Consider the following 27,079-nt stretch of genomic DNA (forward strand, 5'->3'; position numbering starts at 1 on the left):
AACGCTGGAGATAAAAGACTTCTCACCCTTTTACTATTTAGTCATTTTAGGTTAGTCACATTAAATTTCAGCCTTGATTTCCTCAGTTGTAAAATGGGAATAATAGTACTTATACTTTTAGGATTACGGTAAAGCTTCAATAGTACTTAAACAGTGTTTCATGTATGAGAAATGTTCATCGATGCTAGCTGCCATTATTATTGTTCTTATTCCCAGAACAAGACGATAAGCCTCCAGAGAACAGGATCTGGCACCCCAAAGATCCATCACAGGCACCCAAAAATACTTGCTGAAGGAATGATACCTTTTACAGCCAACTCCACTCTCCCCACCCCCTCTGCGTGTCTAACCAGAAATACAACTATAATTGCGTTACTGATGCGACACACACGGTTACCTCTTCAGCAAGGTGCCAGATACTCCGTAGCACTTTCTCAGTTTGAAAGCGTGCTTTAGTCTCAGCCCTTCCCCGGTGAGTCCTGAAACCCCGGTTGTTTGCCTCCTGTCTCTTGCCAAGCTCCTCTCTCCCGGGTCAACTGAGGACAGTCGGCCACGGCCACCGCTGGCCGAGAGACGCTGAGGCAACGCATTAATAGTGTTACCATTCTGCTTGGCACTGACTCAGCGCTTTATAAACGATGGCTATTACTGTTGCTGCTGTTGGTGTTATTATTATTATTATTACAATTCCCAACCAGCCGGCCATCTACTCTCTGCCCCCTCCCCCCGGAGCTAGGCCTGCATCTTTTGCCTGGGGTCGGGGTGGGGCGGGTCTTAGCCGGGACCCTGGGTGGGGGGACCTGGGGATAGACTCTCGCGTCTGCTCTCCCCCTTCGCGGCGCGCTTCCCCGGCAGAGCTGGGGCGGCGGGTCCCCCGGGGCCGCCGGGGCTGGCGGGAGGCCGGGAGGAGCAGCCGTCGACGCATCCGCCGCCGCCGCCGCCGCCGCAGGAGGCGGAGCGCCGCACCTGGCGGCGGGTCCTCGGCGCTCAGCCCTGAAACGGGTCCAGCCGGTAGCGAGCGGCGGAGGCCGGGCCAGAGGAGGAGGAGGAGAGAAGGTCGCGCCGGCCGGTGTGCTCGGCTCGCCGCTCCCGGTGCCCCCACCGGCCCGCATCCCTCCGCCGCGCCCCGCCCCGCCGCAGCCCCCGAGGAACCAGTGAACCGCCCGAGATGTTCAGCGCCGTCGCGAGAGCCGCCGCCCCGGCGCCCGGAGCCGCCGCCCCGCGCCCGGGGGAGATGGCTCCCCGCGCCCCGCGCAGCTGAGCTCCCGCCGCCGCCGCCCGCCCGCCCGCCGCAGGTGAGTCGGGGCCCGGCGCGCGGGGGAAGGGGGCGCGCTAGGCGGGGCGGCGGGGTAGCCCCACCCTGGGCTCCCCTGCAGGGGCCGGGCCCGGCCGGAGGGCGAGGAGTCCCCTGCGGCGCGCACACCTGCTGTCGCGGAGGGGCTTCCGAGGAGGGCCCCGGCGTCAGGGCGTGGGGGGAGGTGTCTCCGCTCCCAGCCCCGCTCGCCCGCTACTGCCTCCCTCCCCTTGGACCCGAGTCGGTTGTCATCTTTTGGGGCGCTGAGGGCAGCTACAGCCTGCACCCCCGGTGCGCCCGGCGCGGGCAGCACTTCCGCAAACGTAACTGCAGTGGGGAAAACAAAGGCGCTGCCCAAGGAAGCCGTCGCCGCCAGCAGCCAGGGTGCCGGGTGAGGGTTGCGCCCCAGTGTCCAGGCCCTTCTCGGCCCGGCCGCACTCGCGCCCTAGTCATAACCGTCCTCGGGAGAAAGAGGGAGGCGAGAACACCAGACAGTCCGAGTGCAGGGACGTAGCCACTTGGGTGGCAAGAGGAGGAAATTGACAGCGTCTGCTTACCCAGGTGAATAAATACGCAAAAAAATACCTCTTTCTCTTGTCTGCTATCATCCTGGGAGAAATTCCCCGCCTCCGTGTTGCTTTACTTCAGCCTGGCCTAACATGTCCCTAGAGCCATTTTGAGATAACAGTCGGGGTTTCTGGTCCTTTTGGGTCCTTTGTATCCCCTACACAGCTCCCTGTAAATTTAAGTAGGATGGTGAAAAATTCCAAATGCGACTTTCCCCTTCATTTATCCCATCTGCACGTGGACAGGCAGGTGGATTCATTACCCTTAAGGCCAGCACACGGTGCATTTCGCCTCTCACACACACATTCGCAACCACAAACATTTCCTTTCATCCGAAAATCTTTAATAATTAAACATTTTACAGAGCTACTGGAACAGATGAAATTTTGCTTATTAGTAGTAGAAAAGAACCTTGAACAGTTGAAGTTTTAATCCCAACTGGTGTCTAAATATTTGTATGCTGTTGGGCATGTCACATCTTCCTGAGCCTCAGTTTTCTCACCTGTAAAAGGAGATGGTTGGATAGTACAGTGGTCAAGCTTCCCCCTAATTGTTGTTCTAGAAGCTTAGGATTTTCTGGAAATCTAACCTCTTCAAAATAAATGAATGTAAAGGGTGGGTGGACGTACAGTTGACCAACGACATGTGATAAAAGCAGATGTGTTTTTTGGTAGTCCTCTGGTGCCTGCAGGGCATCTCTTCCCCAAGACATGGCCACTAGTCTGCTAAAGGTGTATGCATCATTGATGGCATTGTTAAGTGAAAGGAGAGGATAGGAAGTCGCCTCATTGGGAAGGTCGGCTTTTGACACTTTAAGCTGATGGTCGTCAGCAGACACGGAAGATATTTTCAGTTATTTTGTGGTAGTCAGATGGCTTGTGTTTACCACAAGTTGTAAGTAAAACTTAAGATTGCTTTTAGGAGGAAGCTGGGACATTGCTGCTGAGCCCAGGGCAAGACCCCCTGGGGGAGTAGGAGGAGAAAGGATCATATTTCAATAATGCATTAAAGCTACTAAGCATGTTTACAGGAATTTATTTCTAAGGCACTTTCTGTATCTGTACGAATAAGGTAAATGTAAAAACATGAAGGCAAACCAAAACACAAAGATAAACGAAACAGCAAGGTTTGCAGGTATTTGGTGATATGAGGTATTGGATCACCAAGTCTAGCATATATAATTTCTGGATTATTAACAGTAATAAGGCATTTTTTGAGCACTTAGTATGTTCAAGACACCATCTTAAACACTTAATTTCTATATCTCTGTAAGATAAGTCTTGTCGCATTTTATGGATGATGAAAAGGAAGCTCGAATGGTTAAGGAACTTACACAAACCACGTAATCAGTAAGAGGTGGAGTTAGGTTTGACCCCGTGTCTCTGGCTCCAAAGCCCAGGAAATTTCCACACGGTGTCCCTCCCTATTCAGGACCCATTAAGTCTTACCACCTACGCAGGTGCCTTCCTTTGCTTCTTGCCTTTGAAAATTAATTTCATTTCAACATACACACATTACATATGTTAACATTTATCTGTGTAAGATAATCTGTATAGTGCATATATATTTATGCATGTATGTTTACCCATTTGTTCTCACCATTTTTAGGTTGAAGGCAAGTGTAAAAATGAATATAACCAGATATATTTAGTATTAGGCTGACAGGTTTTTTGTTTGACTTCTTTTGATATTCAGTAAATCTTGATTTAGCAGTCTCATTGTAGGGAAAGGGAGAAATGCAATAGATGTAAATGTATTTGTTAGCTGCTTTGGCACATTGTCTTGGGAAAACATCTTGATATGGTAAGTGAAAAAAGGAAGAGATTTATATACAAACCATCATACAAGCACACATATACCTTGTTGTCTCCAAACTGTTGACAGTGGCTTCCGGAAGGAAGTGGGTTCAGATGGTAAAGAGAAGAGGGTACTTTTACTTTTTACCTTATAAAGTTATGTTTGGGCTTAAAAAGCTTTTTTTTTTTTTTTTGCAACAAGCATTTGTTCTTTTATTATAGAAACTAAAAAGAGAAACAAAAGGAATAGAATTGATTCACTTAATAAAAATCAAAAATAAATAAATTGAATATGCCTAAACTCTGTAATGTTAGAGAACTGAAATATGAGACTCAGGAGATCAAAGAGGAAGGTGGTATTCTGGGAATTGCATGTGTAGGAGCAAAGGGTGACGAGTCTTGGATGACTAAGTTTTACCTTTTCTAACAGTATCTATAGGGTGTTCTCCAGCACCCCCAATTTTCCTCCCCAATAAGAATGCTTTGGTGCACCCACCCCAATTTACCTGCTGGATAGGGTGATAAGAATTTCTTCCTGCTCTTGCTAGTGGTGGCTGTCTTTGGAAGCATAATTGTTCTTTATGTAGAAGGTAGGAGTAGGAGAAATAAATTTACCTGCTGTGTCATTTCCTGAAATTACAGCATTCTGGATGACTTCAGGTGTAATTATTTTTAGTAACATAATTTCAGGAGCAGGAAGTTGTCAAGTTAATCTAGTCTGATGCATATATAAACATACATACATATGTATAGATACATATACATATGCATATATGTACATAATCTTGTCTGATGTGTATATATACATACCGATGTATATATACAAATCCCACAATTCTGTTTTATGTAATACTAATAAAAATCATTGCTTAGAATCCTTAAAAATTAATACATTTCCCTGCTCAGACTTAGAAATCCAGAATCAAATACATTCAGACTTTTCAGAATCAAGAAAACACATTCTTCCTTGTGTTTTGTACCCAAAGGAAAAGTGAATAAGGTTGGTTCATTATAAACGTAATAGGCAATCCCGAGAAAAACATAATTGTAAAATTATTTTGCAGAAGAGATATTCTGACAATTTTAGGTGTCATCCAACGTTTCATTTAAGGTTCTAATTATGTTTTGGGCTGAGGGAAATCTCAGTCTTTTGATTTAGGAAACTTTGTTGCTCAGTAGGTTCTCTTTAAACCCAGAAATCAAGTGCAAAATCCTACCTTAGTACAAAGCCAGTTTTGGTAAAACCTTTTCCTCAAGGCAAAATGAATGTGTTATTTCCCAGGGCACAGCATTTTGGATTCCTGGGAAATGCAGACGTACACATATGCTGTGAATTCTCTGTGGGGCAAAGAAAACACCCTTAATGTCTCCATCAAGAACATTCCATTTGGATATGATTCCTCCATGTTTAATTACCCAACATTAGCTGTCTTTGGCCATTTATTATACTTTACTGGCATTTTGGAGGGTGAGAATGCCTGTGTCAGCCTGATTTGTTGTCCTAAATCCTGAATGACATGTTATCCAGTACTTAGCCCTATTGTTGGGTTTCAGTAGCTTTGCTTTGTAGCTGGTTTTCCTTCTCTGTATTTATAAGATGCTTATTTACTACTTTGTAAAATGGCATTGTTTAAATTAAGTTACTTGGCTGGGTAGCTTTTGGAAACTATCAGAGTCATTTGCTAAGATATTGATTTATTGGCGCTGAGCCCAATAGAAAACTAAACCAAACCAAAACATAAAAAATGTGGAACACCTAAACTTTGAACCTATATATTAATATGTGTCTGCTATAGCTGTTGCAACTCTGGTTGCTAGTTTGTGGCTCTAAATAGCATGCAAACACACACACACCCCCCCCTACCTCAGCACCAACAAAAAATACCCCAAATGTTGTGTATTAAAAGTAGCTTTCGTCTGCCTTTGTCTACTGTAATGTGAATATGGCTGAGCCATAGATGTGCTGATGATTGTGTTGAAGAGAGTTAAGGTTTGGAAATGTGAATGACTGGCCTGTATTGCCTTGTGACCTGGTGGTCCTGCTGTATTTAGGAAGGGGAGAGAATGGGGCAAAGATGGGAAGAAATCTAGGCTCTTACAAAAACCGTATTCCAGAGATATAAAAGAGGATTAAGTAAAGGATGGCCGAGACATCTTTTTTGACATTTGTTCTGGCCTGTGTTTGAATAGGGGAGACAAATTCAGGGAATGATGTGCAAGTAGAAAACAGGGAAGTCCACCTTTGAATGACTCTGAGGAAATGTTTTGATGTGAGACCAAGAGTGGATCTTGGGGGAGAGGGAGATGGGACGTTATGAGTCAGCAGTGGCCGAGGGAGCTCTGGTGTGGCTTTGTTGGGGATAAAAGGGGAACTGGAAAGAGGAACTGGTGTTGTCTCAACAAACCTGATTTGTGGGTTAATTGTGCCCATCGAAAGTGAGTGAGAAGCCTAGGCTAGTAGTTAACTCCCCGCGTGGTTCTGTAGAGAGACCTGGGTGCCCCCCACCCCACTTTCCCCACGTGGCCACTGCGGGGTGAAGAGCGGAAATGGAGCGGCAGAGTCCAGGACTCCCAGAGGAACTCTGAGCCCCAGAACAGAGGAGGAGTGAGTCCCTATGAGCCATGTGGCGAATTCTTCTCTTATAACTGCTCTGGGCTTTTTTAGGCCCAAGGTTAAGGTAGAACACACTTGGCCCAAGGTAAATAAGGCCTCTCTCAACAGAGCCAAGCCCCAAAGCCCCACACTAAACACTTAAAGCAGAACCATACAGAGCGATGTGGACACTATCTATGACTTTTAAAGAAGTGCACTGATCTGATCCACCATAGCCAAGCTTCTGTAGCTATTGTGGGGTGCCTTCTTCTATTTCAAAATGCTTTCTGTGGAATCGTGTTTAACTGATGAACAGATGGAGCCCAAATTCGCCTTTATGAGGGAGTTTGAATAAAAGAGTATCAAAGGGGTAAAAATGACACACTTTTAAATTTTATTTCCTATTAATGAGGTTCTCCTTTTTGAAGGTGTAATATCTTTAAGAGTATCTCAAAGCTCTTGTATAACTGGCCCTTTCAGTTGTTGCTACTGGTGAGAAGGATCAGCACAAGGATAGGCAGACTTCAACTGAGCACCTCCAAGTGACCTTCCAGGAACTACAGGGTCAAGGTGTCCCAGTTATCACTCAGATACCTTGTATTTCAAATAATGCCTTTTAAATATGTATTTTATTTATTTATTTTATTATTTTTTCAAAAACGTATTTATTTATTTTTTGGCTGCGTTAGGTCTTCGTTGCTGCGCGCGGGCTTTCTCTAGTTGCGGCGAGCGGGGGCTACTCTTCATTGTGGTGCGCGGGCTTCTCACTGCGGTGGCTTTTCTTTTTTTAAAAAAAATTAATTAATTAATTAATTTATTTTTGGCTGTGTTGGGTCTTCGTTTCTGTGCGAGGGCTCTCTCTAGTTGCGGCAAGCGGGGGCCACTCTTCATCGCGGTGCGCGGGCCTCTCACTATCGCGGCCTCTCTTGTTGCGGAGCACAGGCTCCAGACGCGCAGGCTCAGTAGTTGTGGCACACGGGCTTAGTTGCTCCGCGGCATGTGGGATCTTCCCAGACCAGGGCTCGAACCCGTGTCCCCTGCATTGGCAGGCAGATTCTCAACCGCTGCGCCCTGGGGTGGCTTTTCTTCGTTGTGGCACGTGGGCTCTAGGCGCGCGGGCTCAGTAGTTGTGGCTCGCGGGCTCTAGAGCGCAGACGCAGTAGTTGTGGCGCACGGGCTTAGTTGCTCCAAGGCATGTGGGGTCTTCTTGGACCAGGGCTCGAACCTGTGTTCCCTGCATTGGCAGGCAGATTCTTAACTACTGTGCCATCAAGGAAGTCCCAAATATATATTTTAAAAGTGATATATGCTCATTGGAGAAAAATTCAGTAAAGTCTAAGAAAAAATTAAAGTAACTCCTAATTTTACTTCTGAGAGATAACCCCTAGTAATATTTTGGTATTGTTTTCATATCTTTTTCTAAAGTATAGTTTTTATGAAGTACATAGAGTTACAAATATAAACTCTTACAATATATACAGGTTTGTGTCTTGCTTTTTTTCACTTAATGCAGTGCACAGATCATGAGCTTTTCCCCATATTCTATTAATTCTGTTTAAGTTCTATTAATTAACTTCAGTTTTTCCATCCTGTGGATGTAAGTTTCTATTTTTCTCTCATGTGGACATACCATAATTTATTTAACTGTTTCTATTACTGATTTCTCACTTTGTTTCAGTTTTGATCATTATGATAAACATCCATACACTTAAATCCTTGCCTTCTAGAAAGACTATACTTCTACTCTCAGTTAATGAGAGTGACTATCGATCTTCATCTTTACCAGCATTGAATAATCTCATTTTCAAAAATATTAGTATGGCATGTTTATTGAAGTATCTCATTTCTTTAATGGGCTAGGTAATAAATCTTTTTCTGAAAGAAACTGATAGCACTTGGTACTTCTCAATTTATCAGAGTCCTAACAGCATAAGAAGCAAGATAATTTTAGATTACGTATGCTGGAATGTGCTTAGGATATAAATGATTATTTTAGACTATAGTGTGCTTAGGGGATATAAAGAAGAGTCATTGATGGTAGCTACATGTCTATAGAAGAATGTATCTTAAACTTTGAGGTCTGTATTTTCATCTAGATTGTAAACTCGTGAAAGATATGTCTGAGAAAGAAACACCTATAAATTTCTGTTTAGAATGCCTTGTCTTATAGATAGACTGTATACTCTTTAAGCCTCTTAAGTTTCTCAGTGTCTAATAGTACCAGAATAGCCACATAATAATACCAGTCTTTTATTGAATAAGCATTTGTCAAGCACCCATTATAAATATAGCATTATTTTACATACATATACGTGTTATAGTACCAATACCTGGAGTTGTATTTTTATTTCTCATTATAATTCTTATTTTTCCACAGTCTACTTTTCCTGTGTTCCTAGTATTTTTAGATTTTGGACCCATAGTCCTATACTAATTGTATTTGCCCAAGTCCTTTTCTGAAAAGATTTGAAAAAAAAATTAAATGTGTGTCTGTGTGTACAGAACTAGCATTCACATAACTAGGTTTAAAAATAAACCAAAAAACATTTTAATAGAATTTTAATTTCTTTTTTACTCATATATATTCTGTATTAATTGCTTCTCAAGTATAGCAAGCAATAATTTATAGAGGAAAATCTAAAACTTAAAGTAAACAACGTAGCTTTCAATGTCAGTCTTTAAAAAAGTCTTTGTTTTATACTTTGAAAAGATAAGAAAAGAAAAAAAAAAGATAAGCTAAGATTTTTCTGTGTTAGCTTCTTGGCAAAGAAACAAAAATTGTGTTTATAATCATTCAAATAGTAAATAATTTGATAATAGAGACAGTTTTCAAATGACAAGAGTTGACTTGCTGTGGCTTCTGCTTTCACTGTGGCCTGTGCCCGTGCTGACCAGGTTCCAGCCTTCCCTCTTTCTGTCCTCTTCTAACCCGGTACCTGTTCTATTACCTAGAAGGTGTTTGAAGACACCATTGCAATGCTGGCATAGTTCTCAGGCTCCCACATGAAAATAATTGCACTTGTAGGGTTCCCAATCTGAGAAACTGCATAATGTTGGAAAGCTAATAGGAATTGCATAAACATTTATTAGAGAAATAGATGTATGATGGTAGCATCAATGTACATTTGAAAATGAGTGGAACATGTATGTATGACACATTTATTCAGTGCTTTCAAAGACCACTGGCAGTAACTCCATGGCTCCCACAGGCTAGAACTGTTGCCCTGGAGGAAGCCAGTGGCCGGTGAGTCCATGCCCACTTCTGTGGCTCATGGCTGGAGGGGAGTGGGTAGGGAAGCTCTGGGTGGGCTTGTCTTTCGAGACCTGTTGCTGGCATTCCAGATTGAAAAGTAGAAGAATTTCCCCCAGTTTTGAAGTTATGCGCTTTGTAACACTGAGGTTAGCACTCTTGGTTCAGTAATCTGAGTACCACCACTATTTGTAAGATTATTTCAATGGGAAAATGGTTTCTAAGCTTCAGCAATTGAAGTACAATGAATATTGGAAACCCGGCTGTTCAGGAGTTTGGTTATTTTAAACAAACTATTTCATTGCTGTGTCTGGCTATTGATTTTGGTTTAGAGAGAGATGACTATGCACTGGTTCTATTTTTACAAAGTTTCTGTGGCCCCCTTAAATCCTTACATTGTTTTCCTTCTTGACAAATAAATGCAGAGTGTCAGCAGCAGCATATTCAATTAATTTTACTTCCTATTTTCAACACCTATTGGATTTTTTTTTTTTTTTGGTTGGAGAAACAAGATATAAATATATTTTAAAAAACCTTTTTCTTCCATGCTGTACTATGAACTGTTACTTGTTCCTCACACTGGGCTTGTTTTATTTATTTATTTTTTAACATCTTTATTGGAGTATAATTGCTTTACAATGGTGTGTTAGTTTCTGCTTCATAACAAAATGAATCAGCTATACATATACATATGTCCCCATATCTCCTCCTTCTTGCGTCTCCCTCCCACCCTCCCTATCCCACCTCTCTAGGTGGTCACAAAGCACCGAGCTGATCTCCCTGTGCTTGCGGCTGCTTCCCACTAGCTATCTATTTGACATTTGGTAGTATTAGGAAGTTTATTTGAGAAGGAAACGAGGTTCGGGGGCCTGCTTCAAATTTATACTGTAAGCTCTTGGCACAATATTTAATCAAAAGCCTAAAACGAATAAATAGAAATCTGCTTCCATGATGGTTGATAAGGTCTAAGGACCTACATTACAAATTTTTTATTGACATTCAAATGTGTCTTCCACAAAGTGAAAGTGAAAACCCCCTTGGCTTTTATTACTAAAACCACCTTTAGGGTTAAAGTCTATGCCACGCCCCTGCGCCCCCCACCCTACCCCCCGTGAAAATAATTTGTTCTTTTTTTTTTTTTTTTTTTAATTATGTATTTATTTATTTATTTTGGCTGTGTTGGTACTTCGTTTCTGTGCGAGGGCTTTCTCTAGTTGTGGCAAGCGGGGGCCACTCTTCATCGCCGTGCGCGGACCTCTCACTATCGCGGCCTCTCTTGTTGCGGAGCACAGGCTCCAGACGCGCAGGCTCAGCAGCTGTGGCTCACGGGCCTAGTTGCTCCGCGGCATGTGGGATCCTCCCAGACCAGGGCTCGAACCCGTGTCCCCTGCATTGGCAGGCAGATTCTCAACCACTGCGCCACCAGGGAAGCCCCCTAATTTGTTCTTTTTACCATCTTAGTAGGTGAAGGGAAATATGTTAGAGTGGGCTTCAACTCCTTTCTTTCACATTTATTCTGTTACAGATATAATTAAAGTGTTCCTAAGGGGGCTATATTTTTAAAATTTTTTAGTATTTATTTACTCGGTGGCGCCAGGTCTTAGTTGCGGCACAGGCACGCGGGATCTTCGTTGCAGCCTGCGGCATCTTTTTAGTTGCGGCACGTGGGCTCTGGGTTGGGACATGCGGGATCTAGTTCCCTGACCAGGGATGGAACCCGGGCCCCCTGCATTGGGAGTGCAGAGTCTTAACCACTGGACCACCAGGGAAGTCCCAGGGGGCTATATTTTATTTTTTAATTTTTTTCTTAAAGTTACCATTTATTAAGGGCTTACCATGTACCAGCCCTATTAACCTGTCACATGCATTTTTTCATCTATTCCTTACAGCAATCCTAAGAGTTTAGTGCGAATGAGATTTACAAATTTATAAATGTAAAACCTAAGAGGTGAAGAGGTTAGAAACCTGGCCAAAGCCATGTGGCTAGTAATCGCTTCAAAACTCATCTTTCAGCCTCTAGTGCTCACCCTCTCAGTTATGACATGACACCCTTTCTAAGCACAGTCAATCCTCTTAATCGCCCAGTGAAATAGGCTGGGCTTGTGTCCCTGTTCCCACTTTACAGGTGCGGACGCTGACCTGAGTGGTAACATAACTTGCCCAAAGACACCTGGTTATTATTTTATTTTTCACACACACACACTGCATTTTATTTTTACAAGAGATAAATAGACTGACACCAAGCATTGTAAATGGATGACCACAACAAAAGCAACAATGATTGCAATTACCAAACACGAAACACACTCATACTATGTCATAATATTGACATTCAGTCCAGTAATCCTCCACTGTAACACCTCCTTTACTTTGCAGTGAAAATTGATTTGTATATTTTTTGCCTCTGAGTCCTTGTGGGATTTTTTTTTTTTATTCAAACAGAAAGTCACAAAAATTATAATCATCCTCATCAGTTCACTCAGTCCCAGGGGGCTATATTTTAAATGAATAGTTATTTCTTGCTGTGGATACTTAATTATCATTCTAGTCCATAATCCAACAATGTGTTCTCTAATAAACCTGTGCACCCATCCCACCTCCCAACTAGGCTGTGGTCATGGAAATGGATATGGATGTAAATTCATGAGCCGTGATGGATAAAATGCTAGCTGGGTTCCGGGGTTCAAGGGTGGCACCAGGGATTACGAGATCACTTGGGAAGAATGCTTTTGGAGTGATTGCAAAATAAGGCCCAGCATTGTAATGAAATATCATGCCCTGGAATGAGATCACAGCCACCACCGCCACCGAATGTTGCTATGTTGCTTTTGAGTTAGAAAAATGCTTTTTCATACATTATTTCATTTAAGCCCTAGAACCCCTCTGAGAGTTAATTGACTCTGGTTTGTGTTTTTAGTCTCCATTTTACAATGAGGAAAGGGAGGCTCAAAGAGGCAGTGCTTTGTCAAAGCCAGGAGAGCAACTGAGACTTCTCTCTGCACTTCCTAAAATTAATGTCTGTCACCTTAAGCTTCAGTAAAATCTTATGTGTATTTTGCCATCAGGTATTTGTCAAAAATAGCCAATATTTATTGAGAGCTTACAAGAATAAAGGGCAGTATGCTAAGTACTGGATTCCTCCCTCAAAGAGTTTATGATCTAGTTGGGCAAACAGGAAATATCTATAAAAAGAGCAATAAAATTACCCCTACGTCATGCAACAGCTCAGGTGTGGGAGTAATCTTCAGAAATAGAGGAAGGAGTCAGGAAAATACTGCAAGTTTATTGTATTTCCAGATGTTATAAAAAATTGCCTTAGATTCAGTTCATAAAGTACTATCTAAAATGATTCCATCACAGGATATCAGTATTTGCAATTAGTGTTACACTAAAATAGAAGGTCAGATGTTAGGGAATCCTTAGTAGAGGTTGCAGTGGCAGAACCCTGCCAATCTCTTTTCCACACTGAAGCTACAATGATCTTTGTAAAATACAAATGTGACCCTTCTACTTTCCTGTTCAGTTCTCTTTGGAGGCTCCCCATTATACTCAAAATACATAATACGCACAAGTTCTTACGTATCAGGCGCTGTGCTAAGAGCTCAACACGCATCATCCTTTTTCATCCTCACGGCTACCCTAACGGAAAAATATTATTATGTTTCTTGTTTTGTAGATGAGGAAGAGTAAGACTTAGAGAAGTTAAAAGCTTTCCCAAGGCCACAGAACTCGACAGTGGCCGAGCTAGGATCCCAATCTCGGCCAGTCTCTCACTCCCGACTCAGGAACCCCTTGGCATCGTGCAGAAGGCCTTTCTTGATCGGCACCTCCCGTGGTTCTCCTTTGGGGGTTACGCTTACTCATCCGCTAAGGCTCCCCTTAAGGCCCCACCCCAGAGACTCCTGTGTCACCCGTGCTTGCACCTATTTTAACATTTGGCACAGCAGGTTATGGTTGTGGAGAGACCCCTGCCTCTTTTTCTCTCCACTGGATTTGATAGCAGGGACTGCGTCTTTACACCATTTGAATTATTGGTCACCAAGCATGCATCCCATTTAATGGTTGGTGTTAAATTCATGCTTGTGGGATTAAAAAAAAAAGCATGTCTTTATCTTCACTATAACTCTCTAATGTAGTATTTTGTATTCTACCCAGTCATCCCTCAGCTTGATTCTTGAGGGCATCTGTAATCTATTGCTGTTTGCTAGCCTCGTTTGCCCTTCAGCCCCAGTATTAACCTTGTAAGGATCTCTTGCTGTCTTTTCTTTCCCCCATCCTGGAGTAGTTTTTCCATCCTTTGTCTAAGGCAAATCGTACACATCTTTCAAGGTTCAAGTTAAGTCCCTCATTCTCTCGACAACTCCCATCTGGAGTTTGGACTCTCTACTCTGAACTCCAGAAGCACCCCTGTTATCAGTAACATTTTTGGCTAATTATGCAGTGTTCTGTGACTTCTCTTGTATTATTCCTCTGACTTGTCATTTAAATCTTCCTTGTGTTTTGGGCTCACCTTGTCAACTATAACGTCTTCGAGGCCCAAGACCTCTTTGTCTAGTAGCGGCACAGTGGGTTGACAGGCAGTACCTGCTAAGAGCACAGACTGTCTGGATTTGAATCCCAGCTCTGCTGCATATTCCCTATGTGACGTTGGGGTAATTATTTACCTTCTTTGTGCCTCAGTTTCCTCATCTGTAAAGTGAGGAAAGTAATCATGTTTACCCCAGAGAACTGTTGTGAGGAATAATGAGTTAGTACATTTTAAGCCCATAGCAAGTGTTGTTTAAGTGTTGTGGTGGTGTAGTTAGTAATAATAGTGAGAATAATATAGCCCACTGAAAACCCTTATTAAAATACAAAAATGTTGTCCAAGGGGGACAACCACAGGCTGTGAATTAACCACTGTATGAATCAGTTTGTCACCTAGCAGACAGGTTTTGCTGTGAGCCTGGGAAAGGTCCATCAAGAATGACAAGGACAGCAGGTTCTGGGTTCCGGGAGGAGTTTCAGTCCGAGTGGAATGCTGTCGCTAGCAGCTGTGGGGAGCCTGTGGGTGTAGCACTGAGTGCCTGCAGGGCTCAAACTGGACTCCGGAGAATCGGGGCTGACAAAACTAGAAGTAGTTTGATTCTTTCGCAATTTGATGTAACCATAAAGGAGCCACGTCAAAATGCTCCAAAAGGAAGAGGAAGGTTCCAAAATAGTCATTCACCTTTGCACACCTTAATGCCCTTGTAGCATGTGTAACTGTTGTAAAACCAAACTTATATTTCTTTTTCATGACATTGGCTAAATGTGTAGCAGATGCTAAAGCAATCCTTATTGAAAAAATATCTGTTGGGATTGACATTGAGTGCTGTGCTTCTGAGGAAAGCTCTATTCTGGAAAATGCTGGGGGTTGAACTGAATGTTCACAGTATAGTATGTAAATACCAGGATGCGAAGGCTTATTTAGAGGAGCTTCTGTATGTCTGTGTTAGGAATACAATGCAGCAGTGATTAGAGTTCTGCTCTGGGATTCACATTGCTCAGAGGCATAGAGAGTGGTCAATAAGAGTTGACAGGGTAGAGCTAGCTCTGAGGGTTCAGGAAGTGGATTTCCCCATTTTGCAGCTTCAGTCCTGGTCTCTGGGCAACATCGTGTTGATAGCAGTGGTGCCAGGAGGAATGTCCCTTCTGTGTAATCCATGGATTGTTTCCTCTCCATCGCTGGTAGTTATGTCACTGCTACATTAGAGCACACATTATCATAGCATTGGCAGATCTGACCTTTGGCAATTATTATTCCAAGTAATATATTCAGGTTTAAGATTTTCCTTCTTCAGAAGTTGAATCCATTTCCATACTCATGTATTTGTGCATAACTCAATGTATTTTTGAGCAGCTTTAATTTAAATATTTAATGAAGAAAGCTATCAATTTTAACAAGAATGATTTCATCACCCCTCATCAATAATTCAGAAATACCTACTATTTTTTAATGACTCAGTGTAGGTACTAGTAGAATGCCCTTCCAGGTTTTAAAAGGCTGTGTTATATATGTTCACAGTAATGATGTTGATTACTATCATTAGAGAGTGCCAAGTGAGAAAACTTTTCTGCTTTTCTAAAAAACAAACAAAAGCCCTTCTTATCCAAGTAGGATTAACTGCAAACCTGTAATATAGATTTTTCTAGAGAAATTCATAGATTTATTTCTGTTTATAATTTGAAATGTTTTCTCTCTTTTTTAAAGTTTCTTTTAAAAAAATCTTTAAGATTCAGAAGTTTAAAACAAAACATTAGCTTAATGGGTTCATGTTGGTGGACTATTAAATAAAAAAATTCTCCCCTAGATTTGTAAACAGGTTAAGTACTTCATACAGCATGTGAATATTCTAACTGCTCCTTATACTTATTCTATCAATCTTTATGGCAAATTAAATGTAATCTAAGTCATCCAAAGCATGCCCTGCTTTGGGACATATTTTAATTTTATTAAAATGCAGAGGTTTTTGGGGGGTTCATTTGTTTCTTTTTTGTCCCTGATCCTTTGATTACACAGATGACTATAGTTATACTTTATTTTGTTTCTTTGTTCACAATGTGATTATTTCAGTTTCTTTTCATAGTATCTAAATATGACCTGAAAATATTGAGTCTAGACACTAATGTCCAGAGTTGAAACTAAAAGTTTTTGTTTGTTTGTATTTTTAAATTTGAAATTCATATAAAAGTTACTGAATGTGACATTCATATAAAAGGTACTGAATGCCATATTACAGGAACATTTTCTTCACTACTTTGCATTTGTTGATATTTTGAGAACTACTTAACATCTGGACTCATGTTAACAAGAGAAACTTTGCATAACCTATGATAATTAAAAATCATTTGAATCAGATGGAGAGGAAAGAATGGTTTAGGGGAAGTCACTCATCGAGGTTTAAATCAACCTCCTAATGTAATATATTTTGCATCTTTGAATTAGCATTTGGAGGTTGATTCAGTTCTTCATCATCACTTGAACAATTTGGGAATTATGCTTTTTAAAGGTAACTTTGTGTCCTTCTCTGACCTACTTGTTATAGAAGCAGTAGTTGATTTATGGAGGATAATTAAATAAAAGCCACCTGACAGGAATCCATGCAGTCAGAATTCGTTCTGTACAATTCTGAAAACTATTTTTAGTCTGTGATAGAAAGATACTAGCAGCTGCTTTTGATTATCTTGTACCAAGACAAAGCCCCTGTGACTGCATATTTCTTTTTTAGCTTTGCTTTTTATTTTTTAAGTGAGTTATGCATGTACAAAGCTTTTAAAAAAAAAATTAGCAAGTTTACAAGACTTGTTTCTTTTATTTTTTTAAATCAGACTTCTACGACATCCCTCCTCATTTTCCCTCCAGAGGCAACTACATTCTTTGCCTTTAAGGTGATTATTTTGATACTCACCAGTGCATTTTGAAATAAAAAGCTTGTATTCTTTTTTTTTTTTTTTTTTTTTTTTTAAGGATTTTCTTATTTATTTATTTATTTATTTATTTATTTTTGGCTGTGTTGGGTCTTCGGTTCGTGCGAGGGCTTTCTCCAGTTGCGGCAAGCGGGGGCCACTCTTCATCGCGGTGCGGGGACCGCTCTTCATCGCGGTGCGCGGGCCTTTCTCTATCGCGGCCCCTCCCGTCGCGGGGCACAGGCTCCAGACGCGCAGGCTCAGCAATTGTGGCTCACGGGCCCAGCTGCTCCGTGGCATGTGGGATCTTCCCAGACCAGGGCTCGAACCCGTGTCCCCTGCATTAGCAGGCAGATTCTCAACCACTGCGCCACCAGGGAAGCCCAAAGCTTGTATTCTTAATTCATGATTTTTAAATTGTAGGCATTATCTGTTGTCTTCCCACTATGGAAGGTACAGAGTTACTCTGCATGCTGCCCCGCCTCTCTGTGCCCATTCAGCCTTCTCATTTCCCTATCTTCCCCATATAGTTACGTGGCAATTTTGGTTAGTTCAGTAGTCACTACTTACGTTAGTATGACTATGTGATCGAAGCTGAGACATGTAGTAAACTATGATTATTTTTCTTTTCTTGTGCAACTTTTTGTTTTCTTACAGTGTTTCGTTTACCTTTCTCTAAACTTACCAGTAATTCATCCCTAAACTCTTCACCAGTGGTCTAAATTTCCTCTTAGGACATTCAAATGTATTGGTATTCTGCAGGTGTCACTTTGCTGACAAAGCCTCTCCTGGAACCTGCACACCTGACCCAGCTACACTGGCCGCCTTTTGTGTTATCTTGGGATCTCCAGTCACCAGCATGCCGTATTCCCTTTGCCTCTCTCCTGTGTTAGTTCTCTTATTTTCTAAATTCCACATCTTACTCTCTCTTGTTTTATTCCCTTGTTTTGCCAGTGCACAACCTGAGAAAGGGTATATGAGAGGTACATTTTTTTTGAGAAATTGCATATGTGAAATGTCTTTCTTTTACCTATAAACTTGAATGATAAATGGGTTGAGTACAGCTTCCAGTGTTGTTGTTGAGATATCTGAAGCCATTCTGGTCCCTGATCCTTAGTATGTGACACATTTTATTCTCTGAAAGTTTGTAGGGCCGTCTGTTTGTTCTGATGTTCTGAAAGCTTGATGATGTACTTTGGCTTGGATGTATTTTATCCACTGTGTTAAGTACTCCGTGGTCATTTCAAACAACTCATGTATCTTTCAGTTCTGAGAAATTTTCTTGAATTAAAAAGATTCCCATCTCTCAATTTTCTCTGTTTTTCTCTTGGAGTTCCTGTTTTTTAGGTACTTGACTTTCTGGGTGATCCTATATTTGTCTTGTCTTTTCTCTCCTACTTTCATCTCTTTTCTTTTTTGCTTCATATTTTAAGTTCTTTTTTTGTTGTTGAAAAATAACATAGTTCACTGACTTTTTATAACGTGAATACTTCCATTTAATAAAGATTCAGATAAAAACAAAAACAAAAAAACCCAAAACCCCCAAATTATCAGGACCCCAGAACTCCTTCTAGCTGCTACGTCACCCAAGGGTAATTACTATCTTGAATGTTTTTAATTAATCTTTTTTATTCTGAGATAATTATAGATTCACACACAGTTGTAAGAAATAATAGAGATAGCGCATTTATCCAGTACCCACTTTCCCCCAGTGGTAACATCTTGCAAAACCTTAGTATAATAGCAAAACTTTAGTATAATAGCACAACTAGGATACTGACATTGATACAGTCAAGATACAGACCATTTTTATCACCACTAGATCCCTCACGTTGCCCTTTTGTAGCCGCCTCCACTTTCCTCCCACCTCTACTCCCTACTGAACCCCTGGCAATCACTTATATGTTCTCCATTTCAGTAATTTTGTCACTATGAGAATGATATATGAATGGAATCATACAGTGGATAATCTTTTGAGATTGGCTTTTTTCACTCTTTATAATTCTCTGGAGATTCATTCAGGTTATTGTATGTGTCAGTCATTTATTCCTTTTTATTGCTGAACAATTTTCCATGGTACGGAGGTACCAGTTTGTTTAACCATTCATCTATGAAGGACATCTGAGTTACTTCCAGTTTTCGGCTATTACAGATAAAAGATGCAGTGAACATTTGTGTACAGGTTTCTGTGTGAAAATAAGTTTTCAGTTCTCTGGGATAACTGCCCAGAAGTGCAGTTGCTGGGTCACGTGGTAGTCACGTGTTTGGATTTATAAGAAACTGCCGAACTGCTTTGCAGAGTGGCTGTACCATTTTACATCCCCAGCAGCAATGTATGAGGGATTTAGCTTCTCTTTATCCTTGTCAGAATTTGGTGGTGTTACTATTTTTATTTTAGCTATTCTTATAGGTGTATAGTGATGTATCATGTTTTTAATTTACATTTTCCTAACGGTTAATGACAATGAACATCTTTTCGTGTGTTTATTTGCATCTGTATATCCTGTATATTCTCTTTGGTGAAATGTCTCTTCATGTCTTATCTGTTTTCTAATTGGATTGTTTGGTATATTTTCTGTTGAGTTTTGAGAATTCTTGACATATTCTAGATACTAGCCCTTTGTTGAATATGTGGCTTGCAAATATTTTCTCCCAGTTTATAGCTTGTTTTTTCATTCTTTTAATAGAGCCTTTCACAGAGCAAAAGTTTCAAATTTTGATAAAGTCTAATTGTTCATTTTTTCGTTTTTTGAGTCATGCTTTTGGTGTTAAGTCTAAGAACCGTTTGCCTAGCACTAGAACCTGAAGATTTTCTCCTAGGTTTTTTTTTCCTAAAAGTTTTACAGTTTTACATTTAAATCCATGAATCCATTTTGAGTGAGTATCCATATAAGGTATGAGACTTAGGTTGACATTCATTTTTTGCCTATTGATGACTGATTGCACCAGCACTATTTGTTGAAAAGTTTTTTATCTTTCTCCCATCGAATTGTTTTTGCATCTTTGTCAAATATCACTTGGACATATTTGTGTGGATTTATTCCTAGGCTCTCTGTTCTGTTCCATTGATCTATGTGTCTGTTCTTCCACCAGTACCACATAGTGGTGATTAGTATGTGGATAAGTAATAAATCTTCTTTTTCAAAATTGCTTTAGCTATTCTAGTTCCCTTTCCTTTTCAGATAAATTTTAGAGTAATCTCACCTATATCCACAAAAAAATCTTGTTGGGATTTTGATAGGGACTGTGTTAAACCTGTATATAAATTTGAGGATAATTGAAATCTTTACTGTGTTGAGTGTTCCACCCCATGAACATGGTATGGTTCTCCATTTATTTAAATTTTTAATTTCTTTTATCAGCATTTTGTAGTTTTCAGCATACAGTCCTGTACATGTTTTGTTAATTTATACTGAAATATTTCTTCTTTCTAGAAGCTTTTGTAGCTTTCTTGGGATCTCCTACATAGACAGTCATGCCAACTGCAAATAGAGACAGTTTCTTCCTTTTTGATCTGTATGCCTTTTGTTTCCTTTTCTTTCCCTATTGCACTGGATAGAACTTCCAACACAAAGTTGCATAAGAATGATGAGACCAGACAGTCTTCCCTTCTCCCCTATCTTAGAGAAAAAGCATTCAGTCTTTCAGCATTAAGTGTAATGTTACCTGTGGGTTTTTGTAGGCAATCTTTATCAAGTTAAGGAGGATCCCCTTTATTCCTATTTTTCTGAGACTTTTCCTGAATGAGTGTTTAATTTTGTCAAATGCTTTTTTCTGCATCAATTAATAGGATTATGATACTTTTTTTTAAAATAAATTTATTTATTTTATTTATTTATTTTTGGCTGCACTGGGTCTTCACTGCTGCTTGTGGGCTTTCTCTAGTTGCAGCAAGCAGGGGCTACCCTTTGTTTTGGTGCGTGGGCTTCTCATTGCGGTGGCTTCTCCCGCTGTGGAGCACGGGCTCTAGGCACGCGGGTTTCCGTAGTTGTGGTACATGGGCTCAGTAGTTGTGGCTCGCAGGCTCCAGAGCGCAGGCTCAGCAGCTGTGGCGGGCGCACGGGCCCAGCTGCTCCGCGGCATGTGGGATCTCCCCGGACCAGGGCTCGAACCCACGTCCCCTGCATCGGCAGGCAGGCTCTCAATCACTGTGCCACCAGGGAAGCCCCATGATACTTTTTCTTCTTTACCTTGTTTATACGGTGGATTACATTGATTGATTTTCAAATATTGCACCAGGCTTGCATCCTTGGAATAAATCCCACATGGTCATATGCACAATTCTTGTCTACATATTGCTAAATTTTCTTTTCTAACACTTAGTTAAGGATTTTTGTGTCTGTGTTTATAGGGATATTGGTCCATAGTTTTCTGGGTTTTGGACTTTTTTTCTGGAGACAGGAGTCTCACTTGATAATTCTTTTCTTTCGGCATTTAAAAAATATTGTATTCCTTCTGGTGTCCATGGTTTCTGATAAAATATCTGCTATCATTTGAATAGTTTTTCCCCTGTTGGTAAGTTGTGATTCCTGTCTCTGCCGTCAAGATTTTTTCTTTGTCTTTGGTTTTTATAGATGACTATGATGTGTCTTGGTGTGGGTTTCTCTTGTTTAGAATTCATTCACCTTCTTGAATCTGTAGGTTTATGTCTTCTGCCAATTTGAGAGGTTTTCAGCCTTTATTCCTTTGAGTAATTCAGTACTGCCCTTTTCCTCTTCTCCTTCAAGGACTCTGATGACATTAATGTTCAATCTTTTGTTATAGTCCCACAGGTTCTTCAGGCTCTGTTAATTTTTTTCAGTCTATTTTCTTTCTGTTGTTCAGATTGTATGATTTCTATTATTCTTTCAGCTCACTGATTCTTCCCTCTCTCTCCTCCATTCTGCTGTTGAGTGCATGCATTGAGTTTTTCATATTTTGGTTATTGTATTTTACAGTTCTAAAACTTCCATTTTGTTTTTCTTTATATATTATATTTCTTTGCTGAGACTTTCTATTCTGTGCTTCAACTTTCTATTTTTTTTCATTTGTTTCAAGCATGTTTGTAATTGCTTGTTGAAGCATTTTTGATAGCCGTTTTAAAATCCTTGTTACCGTCTTCTAACATTCCTCTCATTTTGGTGTTGGCATCTACTGTCTTTCTTCACTCAGTTTGAGGTCTTCCTGATTCTTGGTATGATGGTTTTTTTAATTGAAACCTGGACACTTGGGGTTTTATGTTGTGAGACTCTGGATCTTACGTAAGCCTTCTGTTTTAGCTGGATTTTTTCTGACACTGCTCTGGCAAGGGAATGGGAGATGCTGCCTCATTACTTCCAGATGGAGGTAGAAGTCCAGGTTCCCCACTCAGCCTGTGCTGACGCCTGCAGTAGAGATGGGTGTTCTGGCTCATGATTAGGTGTCCACTGATACCTCCCTGGCTGGGAGGGATAGGAGTGCCTTCTTACTGCTCCCCACATGGCCTCCCGTGGATACCACAGTGGAGGTGGGGGGAGTAATCTTGTTACTGCTGGGTGGTGGTGAAAGTTCTGACTCTCCACCGGGCCTCCTCTGACACCACCTCAGTGGGGAAAGGGTGCCTTGTCAATCTGACAGGTGGGGGTGGAAGTCCAGATTCCCCATGCGGCCTCCACTGACACTGCTGTGGGGATGTGGCCTCATTACCTCCTAGCAGTGATGAAAGTCTCAGCTCCATACTTGACCTTCTCTGACACCAACTCGGCTGAGGGGTTGGGGTGCTCTGTTATAGCTGGTGAAGGTGGAAGTCTAGGTTCCCCATTTGGCCTTTGCTAGTAGAGGTGGGAGTGGGACAGGCTTTTCTTTCTCTGTGGTATTTAACTGGAATAGAGTAATTATCTATAGCTTTCTGTTTTTCTGGGCTGCTCTTTCCTGGTTCTTTGGCTGGAGAGGCCCAGTTCTTTTTTTTTTGGTCCGTCCTCATTAACGTTTCTGAGTTCTTTAGCCCCACTCATCGGTGTGTTGTTCTTTGGGTATCAAGTCCCCTAGCAGGTCTGCCTTTTTCTGCCTACATTTTAGAGTCTTCTATGTTTGTTTTATATATAATGTCCAAGATTTTTAGTTGTACTTAGCAGGAGCAGTAGGGAAAAGTATGTCTACTTCATCTTCTCAGAAGCAGAAGTCTACCTGGCTTATAAGAGCATAAATTAGTTTTGCCAACTTTTGAACTCTGTATCAGTGGAATCATGTAGTATATGTTCTTTTGGTTTTTGCTTCTCTCATTCCATATTATGTTTGTGAGATTTATCCTTGTCATTGTACGTATTTGTAGTTTCTTCATTTTTATTGCTATATGGCATTTCATTGTATGGATATAACACAATTTATATATTCTGCTGTGGACAGGTTGCTCCCAGTTTGGGGCTATTAAAATTGTCCTGAACATTTCTGTAGATATCATTTGGTGAATATATTACTATTTAATATACATACCTTAGACTTGTCATAGGCTATACATTCAGGTTTAATAGCTATTCCCAAACAGTTATTAGTGTATCACTTTACACTCCCACCAGCAATATATGAGAGTTCCAGTTGCTCCACATCCTCACCGACACTTGGTATTATTTGTCTTATTTATTTTTCCCATTTTGGAGGTATGTTACATTATTGCATTCTGGTTTTAATTTGCTTTCACTGCTCACGGTAGTCAAGTTGAGCATCTTTTTATATATTTATTCACCATTTGCATAAGCTCTTTTGTGAAGTGCCTGTTCAAGTCTTTCACTCATTCTTCTTATTGGGCTACTTGATATTTTCCTATAAATTTTAAGAAGGATTCTTTATATATCAGATACATTCTTGTGTCAAATATATATAACATTCACCCTCACCAGAATACCTTCTCCTACTCTTTGGCTTGCCATTTCAGATTTAATGTTGCCTTTTTATGAACAGAAGCTCTTGATTTTAATGTACTCCAATTTATTTTTTTCTTCCTTAATGCTTAGCACTTTTTATGTCCTATTTAATAAATCTTTTTTCTGTCCTAAGATCTTCAAGATGTTTTTCTGTGTTTTCTTCTAAAAATTATGTTATTTTATCTTTTACTTTTAGATATACAATTTATCTGGAATTTATTTTTATATGATGTGAGGTCGAGGTATCTGTTTATTGTTGTTGTTTTTTCTAAGTCACCTAAAATTTTTCTTCCACGTCATCTGTTAATTTTTCATTTGTGCTCTTTTTTCTTTTTCTTTTTTTAAAAATAAATTTATAAATTTATAAATTTATTTATTTGGCTGTGTTGGGTCTTCATTGCTGCACACGGGCTTTCTCTAGTTGCAGCTAGCAGGGGCTACTCTTTGTTGCAGTGCATGGGCTTCTCAATGCGGTGGCTTCTCTTGTTATGTAGCACGGGCTCTAGGCACGTGGGCTTCAGTAGTTGTGGCTCACGGGCTCTAGAGTGCAGGCTCAGTAGTTGTGGCACATGGGCTTAGTTGCTCTGCGGCATGTGGGATCTTTCCGGACCAGGGCTCGAACCCGTGTCCCCTGCTTTGGCAGGTGGATTCTTAACCACTGTGCCACCAGGGAAGTCCCTGTGCTCTTTTTTCTATAACATATTTTTATAGCTTTTTTTTTTCATTCAAGCATTCCTTTTATTCCTTCCTCCTCCTCCTCCTTCTTAAAAAATATGTATTATCTTATTTTTGTTCCATAGTTGCATTTCTTTTCCTATTTCTAAAGATATTAATAATATATTTAAAAAAATATTTTCCTCCTCACAGAGCTTCTATTTTCTCCATATTGTTTTTTTTTTCCTGTTTATTTTGGTTCTATCTTTCCCTGTAAGAGACTTTCCTTAAATATCTTGTAATTCTCGGTGACTGCTCATGTTTAGTGGCAGGGCTAGATAAGACTCTGAACTCCTGTGTGGAGTGATTTGGTTGGGTTCTTTAGTTGGGGAGGCTAAAATATCAGGATTGAGAGGTCATTTCTCTTGGGCTAGTCAGATTCTCCCCGGAAGAACCTTCCAGTTCTTGCCAGCCTCTGGGAGGATGAAAGCCTTGGAGGATAAAAGCCTTGCTAGCCTCTGGGAACCTAGTGAGGTTAAGTGGGATGGGGGCTGGAGTCGGGGCCAGGGCTTGAATCTAGGATGTGTATGTTCACTTAGTGCCTCCTGTTTTCAATATGGCGCCCCTACTCTCAACTGTTCCTGTTGCTCTATGGCTCAAGAACCTCTGTTTCATCCTCTCCAGAGGGAAAAACCTCTAGTTGTTTGGCTAGCTATGTGGAGTGGAGAAGGGAATTGGGCATTCAGAATTAGGGGTCCAGACTTCCGATTAACTCTGTAGTTAGCAGCAAGTCCCCCTCAAACACACACACTCTTACTTGCAAATAACCTAATATGGCCAACCCATGAGCCTTTGAGGGATTCTGAGGAACAAATTGTATTAGTTCTTGCTTTTCCCACTGTCAACCAGGGTTTCAGCTTTCTCAGATTTACCGTGATTTACCAGTTGTCTATGTTCTGGCTTCCAGAATTTTATTTTATTGCTATTATGTACCCTTTAATTTTCCCAGCTTGGATTATGACTTTAAAAGTGTGTGTGTGTGTGTGTGTTGTTATTTTAGTTGGATTTAGGGATGGAGTAAAACCAGATGCACTCAATCTGCCATTTTTACCTGGAAGTGTCATATAATTTTATACATTTTAAAAACAAATATTTCTTTCAAGTTTGAGCTCAAAATGAAATTAATTTAGAAAATAAGTCCAAAGGAGAATTGCTGTTCTTTTCAGGTGATGAAATAGAATTGGAGCTGCTGACTTGGGTAGGTAGAGGCAATAATGATGAAAGAAAAATAAGTAGAGAACATTGAGGAAGACCTTTTAGTATGATTTGGGAACTAGAGAGCGGTGATGGTTGCACAGCACTGTGAATGTACTAATTCTACTAAATCTTTTACTTTGAAATGGTTAATTTTATGTTATATGAATTTTACCTCAAATAAAAAAATTTTAACCTAAGTAAAAGAAATACATGAACATTTTCAAAGCTTATAGCTATGTTGACACCTGGCTTTGGGGGTAAAAGATAAACTGACTTATTACACAGGCCTCAGTAAGTTATGTTTCTATTGTCTGCCTAGGAGCTATGTAGAGATTTTAAAATGTTTACAAGCATGATTCTGGAAGATCTTCAGAAATTTATTCTTCATTTGGGGAAAAGGGAGAGCAAGATGTGTTCCAAGGGGTGGCAAGTGGAGTTATTTCTCTCTAGTAAAGAAGATGAAATGAATTAATAAGTATTTAATATGTATACCACCTACATCCAATTATATTCATTGCAACTTGACAAATCTTGATGCAAGCAAGACCTTTTGACTCTTTAATCATTTGTATAATAGAAGAAAGGGAAATTCTGGTGGAATGTGGCACAGTTCCTATAAATTTATGCCTTTGATATATTGCTTATCTTTCATATGAAGCACCCTGTCTCATAAAAAGGTTTAATAGCACTTTATTATCCAAAATATGGTATTTGGCAGTTCAGTGTGGTGTATTAGAGCATTTGTCCTAAAGCCATAATATTAGGGTTCAAATCCTTGCTCTGCCACATGTGAGTATTTAAACTCACCATGCCTCATTTTTCTCATCTGTAAAATGGAGAAGATAATAGGGTTATTTTAATGAATATGAATTCATACGTTTAAAGATCTTTCAGTGTTGCCTGGCACAGAGTACATGCTCAATAAATGCTATCTGCTATTTTTTTTTCTGACATTTTCTTAAACTGTAATCTATAAAAGCACATCTGGAAAATGTATGTGATATAAGCAGCATAAAGACTTACTTACCAGGATATCATTGGCACAGCTGTAGTGACCAACTACAGATGCAAACGTGCAATTGGCTCCCTCTTTCTCATCACATTTGCGGTTGTGGTTAAGAGCTTATTTCTGTATTTCTTATTTCTGTTTTTCTCTAAAAACTGAACGGTTTTAGCTACCTTTATTTTCTAAGAATTCTGGACTTCATAGTGCAGTGGATTTATTTGAAAAGTAAAACCAAGAAACTATAAATACTGTTTACTTTCAATTCCCTCTATTTGGTTTGGACATAATCCCTATCATTTGTACATTTTCCATAGGAATCAATGAAAAGATTGAGAATGAACGTGAGCTATACACCT

At 40.4% G+C, this 27,079-nt stretch overlaps 2 protein-coding genes across 5 annotated transcripts in view; both read left to right on the forward strand.

Moving 5' to 3' along the window:
• Positions 1 to 638: 638 nt before the first annotated feature.
• Positions 639 to 1,808, forward strand: LOC130708696 (basic proline-rich protein-like). Its single transcript, XM_057551345.1, has one exon. The coding sequence runs from the start codon at positions 639 to 641 to the stop codon at positions 1,806 to 1,808; it is 1,170 nt and encodes a 389-aa protein (XP_057407328.1).
• Positions 933 to 27,079, forward strand: part of MFSD6 (major facilitator superfamily domain containing 6) — a 74,711-nt gene continuing 48,564 nt past the window's right edge. For 3 of the 4 annotated variants that reach the window (XM_057551939.1, XM_057551940.1, XM_057551942.1), the window contains exon 1: positions 933 to 1,295. The gene's annotated coding sequence lies outside the window, so the exon portion shown is untranslated. Of the gene's footprint in view, positions 1,296 to 1,634; positions 1,856 to 27,079 lie in introns of those variants that run through there. The other variant, XM_007171459.2, reaches the window with a different exon arrangement.

Source organism: Balaenoptera acutorostrata, chromosome 8 (assembly GCF_949987535.1).
Source record: "Balaenoptera acutorostrata chromosome 8, mBalAcu1.1, whole genome shotgun sequence".
Lineage (NCBI taxonomy): Eukaryota > Metazoa > Chordata > Mammalia > Artiodactyla > Balaenopteridae > Balaenoptera > Balaenoptera acutorostrata.

Excerpts from the sequence above, each read along its gene's own strand:
- LOC130708696 (XM_057551345.1), top strand. The coding sequence starts at position 639 with ATGGCTATTACTGTTGCTGCTGTTGGTGTTATTATTATTATTATTACA.